Genomic DNA, 8070 nt, shown 5'->3' on the forward strand with positions numbered 1-8070 from the left:
ATCTTTTTTGTACAGTTCTTATGTGTATTCTTGCCACCTCTTCTTAATATCTTCTGCTTCTGTTAGGTCCATACCCTTTCTGTCCTTTATTGAGCCCATCTTTGCATGAAATGTTCCCTTGGTATCTCTAATTTTCTTGAAGAGATCCCTAGTCTTTCCCATTCTGTTGTTTTCCTCTATTTCTTTGCATTGATCGCTGAGGAAGGCTTTCTTATCTCTCCTTGCTATTCTTTGGAACTCTGCATTCAGATGCTTATATCTTTCCTTTTCTCCTTTGCTTTTTGCTTCTCTTCTTTTCACAGCTATTTGTAAGCCCTCCCCAGACAGCCATTTTGCTTTTTTGCATTTCTTTTCCATGGGGATGGTCTTGATCCCTGTCTCCTGTACAATGTCACAAACCTCCGTCCATAGTTCATCAGGCACGCTATCTATCAGATCTAGGCCCTTAAATCTATTTCTCACTTCCACTGTATAATCATAAGGGATTTGATTTAGGTCATACCTGAATGGTCTAGTGGTTTTCCCTACTTTCTTCAATTTAAGTCTGAATTTGGCAATAAGGAGTTCATGATCTGAGCCACAGTCAGCTCCCGGTCTTGTTTTTGTTGACTGTATAGAGCTTCTCCATCTTTGGCTGCAAAGAATATAATCAGTCTGATTTCGGTGTTGACCATCTGATGATGTCCATGTGTAGAGTCTTCTCTTGTGTTGTTGGAAGAGGGTGTTTGCTATGAGCAGTGCGTTCTCTTGGCAAACTCTATTAGCCTTTGCCCTGCTTCATTCTGTACTCCAAGGCCAAATTTGCCTGTTACTCCAGGTGTTTCTTGACTTCCTACTTTTGCATTCCAGTCCTCTATAATGAAAAGGACATCTTTTTTGGGTGTTAGTTCTAAAAGGTCTTGTACATCTTCATAGAACTGTTCAACTTCAGCTTCTTCAGTATTACTGGTTGGGGCATAGACTAGGATTACCATGATATTGAATGGTTTGCCTTGGAAGCAAACAGAGATCATTCTGTCATTTTTGAGATTGCATCCAAGTACTGCATTTCAGACTCTGTTGTTGACCATGATGGCTACTCCATTTCTTCTAAGAGATTCCTGCCCACAGTAGTAGATATAATGGTCATCTGAGTTAAATTCACCCATTCCAGTCCATTTTAGTTCTCTGATTCCTAGAATGTTGACGTTCACTCTTGCCATCTCCTGTTTGACCACTTCCAATTCGCCTTGATTCATGGACCTAACATTCCAGGTTCCTATGCAATGTTGCTCTTAACAGCATCGGACCTTGCTTCTATCACCAGTCACATCCACAACTGGGTGTTGTTTTTGCTTTGGCTCCATCCCTTCATTCTTTCTGGAGTTATTTCTCCACTGATCTCCAGTAGCATATTGGGCACCTACTGACCTGGGGAGTTCCTCTTTCAGTATCCTATCATTTTGCCTTTTCATACTGTTCATGGGGTTCTCAAGGCAAGAATACTGAAGTGGTTTGCCATTCCCTTCTCCAGTGGACCACATTCTGTCAGACCTCTCCACCATGACCTGCCCATCCTGGGTGGCCCCACACAGCATGGCTTAGTTTCATTGAGTTAGACAAGGCTATGGTCCATGTGATCAGATTGGCTAGTTTTCTGTTATTATGGTTTCAGTATGTCTGCCCTCTGATGCCTTCTCGCAACATCTACCGTCTTTTTGGGTTTCTCTTACCTTGGTCATGGGGTATCTCTTCACAGCTGCTCCAGCAAAGCGCAGCCCTGCTGCTTACCTTGGATGAGGGGTATCTCCTCAGGGCCACCCCTCCTGATCTTGAATGTGGAGTAGCTCTTCTAGGTCCTCCTGCACCTGTGCAGCTGCCACTCCTTGGACATGGGGTTGCTCCTCTCATCTACTGCTATAGCATCCCCAATCTACCCCCAAGAAAGTCCTTTCAGGGTAGAATCTTACTTTCAAAACCTTCCACTCATTCCAGACTTCCTCATTCCAGACCTTCAAAAACTTCCACTCATTCCAGTATGTATCCCTGTATACTTTGGGCTACATACTGGGTCCTAGAAGAGAGCAATAAGGTCACATCCTTCCCACTCCTTCCCCAAGCTAAGAACAGAGATCATGCCCTGTTGTTTAGAGAAATCTTACAGAGGCCCAAGAGGACAGTCTTTTCAGAAGTATGGGTCCCTCATAGAAATGTTGTCTGGTTGGTGTGATGAGGCCCTGGGTCTGGAGAGAAGACAGACATTTATACTGGAGACTAGTACTGTGTATGGCTCCACATGTACTTGTCTTCAGTAGAGAAGCACCTCCATTTACAGCTTTCAACTGTGATTTAGGCCTCTGAGCCTGTCAAGGAAAGCAGGAGAAGAAAACAAGCTGGTGGGAAGGAACAAGCTAGAGAAGAGAATGGGAATTTGGTGGGAGGATGTCAGCTGTGCTCAAAAGTAGCTTCTGATTCTGGCTCAGGTTCCTCTGCCTGGGCCTCTCCCAGGGATGGTCCTCAATGGCCCAGTGCACGTTAGAGAACAGCCGCCTGACATCTGGTCACTCCCTGCTAAAGAGGGCACAGGGTACCTGAAGATAGTTGCCATTCGTTGCTTTCTTACTATTGCTACCAGTTATGCTTTAATGCCTCATTGTCTCACTTGATCCATCAACAGTCCTCATAGATGAAATAGGGATTGTTACTGTTGTTGTTACTCTCACTTTAAAGATGAAGAAAGCAAAACACAGAGAGTTTAAATGACTTGTTCCAAGCCCCCGGCCTGTCTGTGGCAGAACCAGCATTCAAGTCTAGGTTTGGCTGGCTCCTCGTAGCAGGCTCTCAGGCATAGTTTTTAAAGTTGGATAGTTGCCCAGGAGGAGTAGGATTCAAGAAGGGATCGTGAATGTCAAGGTCAAATTTTGCCTACTGGCTACTTTTCCCCAACTAAAAGCTGACAAAGGAAAAGCAATTTGCAAAACACATGTGAGGCTCCTTGAAGCCACCAGATTCCAGTTATTCAGACAGTTGCAAGATCTCTCTCTGTCTCCTCCCTTTCTCTATTTTGCAATCTAACCTCTCTTAAAGGAGAAGGCAATGGCACCCCACTCCAGTATTCTTGCCTGGAAAATCCCATGGATGAAGGAGCCTGGTAGGTTGCAGTCTATGGGGTCGCTAAGAGTCGGGCACGACTGAGCGACTTCACTCTCACTTTTCACTTTCCTACGTTGGAGAAGGAAATGGCAACCCACTCCAGTGTTCTTGCCTGGAGAATCCCAGGGATGGGGAAGCCTGGTGGGCTGCCGTCTATGGGGTCGCAAAGAGTCAGACACAATTGAGCGATTGAAGCGACTTAGCAGCAGTAGCAGCAGCAACCTCTCTTAAAGGGATGTCAGACTTTTCTTGTGAGCAATTTCAATGGACAGAGTCTGCCAGGCTATAGTCCATAGCATTGTAGAGTTGGACACAACTGAAGTAACTTAGCAGGCATTCACAATGTGTCTTAAGATTATACAGATTTATTTCCTGAAGCATGCATCTCTCTCTTATCTGTCCATCTATTTCTATCTCTTTCTATCTCCTCCATATCTATTTATCTATCTATCTTTTTAACGTAAGTTCTGAACGTTATACTAACTTTGGACTCTAACTAAAATTTACATGTCTTGCAACACTGATCTTCATTTATAATAGGAAATAGGAGAAATATTAGCAATGTTACAGATTTATATGTGTGCTATTTTTTTTGTTTTCTTTGCAAACATATTTCCTTGGCCTTTTCCTCCCTTTTTTCAGGATGGACGATGGCCGACTCTTAGACTATCTTATGAATCATGATGAGCTGATGGAAGAAAAAGTAGCTTTCTACATTCGAGACATCATGGAAGCCCTGCAGTACCTTCATAACTGCAGAGTCGCACATTTGGACATAAAGGTAACAATAAACAGCAACCCCAGCAGAGAAGTGCTTAAGTTCAACCTGCCAGTCATTGCCCTTGAGGAATATAAATTCTCATTTTATTTCCTTGCATTAGAATCCCTATGAATATTAAACACAAAATGGGTTGTCACACAATTTGTGTGTTATTATTGAATTAATGAGAACACATCAGAGTCACATAATATCTGGGCTAAGAGAATGTAGGTGGGCTTTAACCACTTTGTCTAACTTTATAGAAGGAATCACTAAATGTTGCTGTCTTTTTCTAAAGAAGCCCCTGTTCCCCCCAAATAAATAATTTACTCTTTCAGTGCAGAAGGGCTAGTTAAAAAGACAGGATTTTCAGTGTCAACCAATTTCTCTGAATCTGTACCATCCAGCCTCAGAGTTTAGTTCAGTTTGAAGCATAGGGAACATCCCACACACTACAGACTTTATCAAAGAATAGCAGAACCATGTTGGAGTGGCTGGAGTCCTACAGAAAGTCAAAACAGAGCTGAACTTGCCTTCTTTCCTCCCCACCTCCTTGGATCTCCGCAGCCTGAAAACCTGCTCATTGACCTACGGATCCCAGTGCCTCGAGTGAAGCTCATTGACTTGGAGGATGCTGTCCAGATCTCAGGTCACTTCCATATCCACCACCTGCTGGGGAACCCCGAGTTTGCTGCCCCAGAAGTGATCCAGGGCATCCCTGTATCCCTGGGCACCGACATCTGGAGCATCGGGGTTTTGACATACGTCATGCTGAGTGGGGTCTCCCCCTTCTTGGATGAGAGCAAGGAGGAGACATGTATCAATGTGTGCAGGGTGGACTTCAGCTTCCCCCATGAGTACTTCTGCGGTGTGAGCAATGCTGCCAGAGATTTCATCAATGTGATCCTACAGGAAGACTTTCGGAGGCGGCCCACAGCAGCCACCTGCCTGCAGCATCCGTGGCTGCAGCCCCACAATGGCAGCTACTCCAAGATTCCCCTGGACACCTCCCGCTTGGCGTGCTTCATCGAGCGCCGCAAGCATCAGAATGATGTGCGCCCCATTCCCAACGTCAAGAGCTACATTGTCAATCGGCTAAACCAAGGCACGTAGCCATCTCCCAGCCCTCGTGGTTTCACATGGAAGTGCAGTGTGAACCAAAGCAAGACTGAATGTGTCTGTAAATAATTCTGTCCATCATTCACTCCATGTGGTTCTCTGGATTGAGAGATGTACCTCTTAAACCTCCTCAGTGGTTTGTCAAGGTCTGAGCAGCAGTGAAATCACCCTAAATCCAGGGACTTTCCAGAAGGTCGTTCAGAAGAGATACAGATGTAGAGTCACGGAAATTATTCAGAAGAGAGGCGGAGATAACAAGAATAGCAGCTGTTATGACATTTTAACTGTGTTCCAAAATGAGTGGTTAACTTGGCAAAACATAAGATCACTGAAGAAAGTATAAAGGTTCCTGCCTTTGCTGAAATTTTAAGCAAGAAGTTCTATTTAACAGAGATGTCATGTATGTCAACTGTGCCGGTTTAGATTACTTACATATAGTTTCTTAATAGGATACATGTACACATACAGTAAAAATATATCGCATTCAACTTTCAGAGTTTTATAATATAGAGATATATATGAAATCAATCTTAAGTAACTTTGAGTGCTCCAGTTAAGACAGTAACTTATGTACCGAAGCATTACATTGTTTTGACTAAGCACAATTAGATGACAGGTTTTGTTTTTTTTTTTTAGAGCCTTTTATAAATCTTGTATAGAACTATTTTACCAGAACCTGTGCATTAAGAGAAAGCAATGTTACCCTTTTGCAATCTGTGAGTGAGAAGATTTTTCTCTCGGTCACAGGTATTTGACTAACTTAGGTTCTGTTTATGAAATGCTATCCCCGGATTCACTGGCAGCTCAGAGTTCATCTGGCAGGAAAGCCTGCCAGGGAATAAGTCCAAATACAGCATGAGTTGTGGGGCTATTTTTTATGTCTACACTTGATTTGAAATAGGTAACGAGTAAAACAGGTTCATACAAAAGTGCAAATAGAAACCTTTCCTGCAGTTCCTGTGAAGAACGTACCCACACTTTCTGATGTCTTCTGCAGCTGTAGAATGCAGTCCTCAGAAAGCTAGCCTGCTTTATTTCTAACCCTTTATGGAAATGAAGGGGTGCTTACCAAAAGGAAGCAGCCATACAGGCCTTTCAAAGGCCTGGTCCCAAGTCCTTTTTGAAGCCATGGAATAAAATCTGATACGTCATCCTAACAGAGCATTGAGTTTTAACTGCAATTGCAATATCTATCACTGCTCAGCCACCAATATTTCCCTGGACTAAAAGGACTAATTGCATTTTGAGGCCGACGCTGCTTTCTGGTATATGTTCTCCATACAAGATGGTTATGAACTGCTTTTTTTTCCACTGGCGGAAAAAAAATTAAACCTGGGCATTTCATGGTCTCTTTCTTTCTTTCTTTTTCCTCGGTTTTTGGGAGATTTGTTTTTGTGTTTTGTACATGAGCCATCTTTTGTTTCCTAGAATGTGTTTTTTAAATTACTCTTATGCAAATGCTATTTTAAAAAATATAACTTAAGTGTTTGTTCAAATCAGGTTTAATGGCATTGCTTCTCTCTTATAAAAAGACTGAGAAAATTAAAATCATGCAGCACAGAAGTGCAAGCAGAGAGTTTATGAAGGATAAATAGAACTATAAACCTATCTTAATGAAGAAGAATGATGGAAACTAAGCCTGAACTTTAATATATAAAATACTTATTCCTGCAGTGGAAATGTAGAATTAAAAATACTCATCATTCTTTTCCATTGACTTCAAAGTCAACTTCTTCATCCATGCTCCACCTCATCCCATCTAAGATTATAGACTAATAAATTAGTAGAAAGTACAAGCAATAAGACTAGATAGCACTTATGTATTTTCAGGATTAACCAAATAAGTGGAAACTGATTCTGACTGTATTTGTTTCCTAGTTTTCGAATGGCCCTGGGCCACCAAGGCTACTTTCTCAGAGCTCTCTAACCCTTCATTTTCTTCATTTAAACCCATAGTTCTATAACAATACTATATGATACAATATTTTGAAATTTAAAACAAGTTTACTAAAAACTCTTTTAGTAAACATGTCTTTGTTATAAGATATAACATAAAAGAAGAAAGCCTGGTCCCTCGGGGTCATCATGGGGTAGATACAGGCACTGAGGATTCTGAATATCTGTACAGTATGGCTTGGCAAGTTATTTTCCGTCCACTGTGGGTGAGAACTAAAAAGCCCCCTGCTGAATCTTTATGAGTTTTTATGACCATGTAGGAGACAAGCTGAGTTTTTGCTTGAGAAGGATAATGGTGTCCAGACTGCACAGGAGAGCATTAATGAAATTGTGCTGTTGGGAGGGCAAGAATGTTAGAGCCAAAGCATTTATAACAGCTTTCACATCAGAGTTGGAATGGTCCAGATGGAAGGCAAGTATGATTTTGTTAACTGGAGCCAAAGTACAATCATTAGAATAGAATGAATTTAATAGAGGCCCCAAGAGAAAGGGTATATATTTTATATGGTTGATAACTGAAGAAAGCCAACAGGGAGACATCCTATCTGCAAAGCTCCTGGTCCTTCCCAATGAGGATGAGTCGATTGTGTTCCTGGTTCAGGAATTCTCTTTAGCAAGTTGGAAACAACAAGGAATCCTAGAAGATGGGCTGGGATATATACTCTAGTTGCTCTGTGGGCAACTGTGGTGAGGGATGAAGGATTAGGAACCACTTTCTTGTACCTATTTTGGCAGAGAGATTTATTACTTTGTGGTAGAGAAGAGGGGAGAGATGAGAAAATAGTCCCCTTCTAATCATGGTAATTTTTGCAATCAAAACTTAACTAGGAATCAGTAAGAATGAACTTCCAGTTGAAATGGGAAAAATAAATATTGGTTAAAATCACAAGTTTCTTGCTTGGCTTATATCCATTGTATAGGGTTTTGGGTTTTTTTTTTGTATAAAGATGGGATGCAGAAAGAAGGAAAAGATCAGGGACAACCCACAATAATTTTTTAAAGGTATATATAGTAATTTACTACATCTTTTACATTGGTTTCAAATTAAACAGATTTATATCCACTTACAGCTGAATGTGAGAAAATTTTTAAGAAAAAAAACT

At 41.6% G+C, this 8070-nt stretch overlaps 1 protein-coding gene across 2 annotated transcripts in view; it reads left to right on the top strand.

Annotated features, from left to right (window-relative positions):
- Window positions 1–6358, top strand: part of KALRN (kalirin, RhoGEF kinase) — a 626732-nt gene extending 620374 nt beyond the window's left edge. For both annotated transcript variants that reach the window (XM_010834276.1, XM_010834277.1), the window contains exons 59-60: window positions 3775–3913; window positions 4460–6358. In XM_010834276.1, coding sequence (XP_010832578.1) covers window positions 3775–3913; window positions 4460–5005 — 685 coding nt within the window. In that variant the 3' untranslated portion in view covers window positions 5006–6358. The remainder of the gene's footprint in view (window positions 1–3774; window positions 3914–4459) is intronic.
- The last annotated feature ends 1712 nt before the right edge of the window (window positions 6359–8070 follow it).

Source organism: Bison bison, unplaced genomic scaffold (genome assembly GCF_000754665.1).
Source record: "Bison bison bison isolate TAMUID 2011002044 unplaced genomic scaffold, Bison_UMD1.0 scf7180017864032, whole genome shotgun sequence".
NCBI lineage: Eukaryota > Metazoa > Chordata > Mammalia > Artiodactyla > Bovidae > Bison > Bison bison.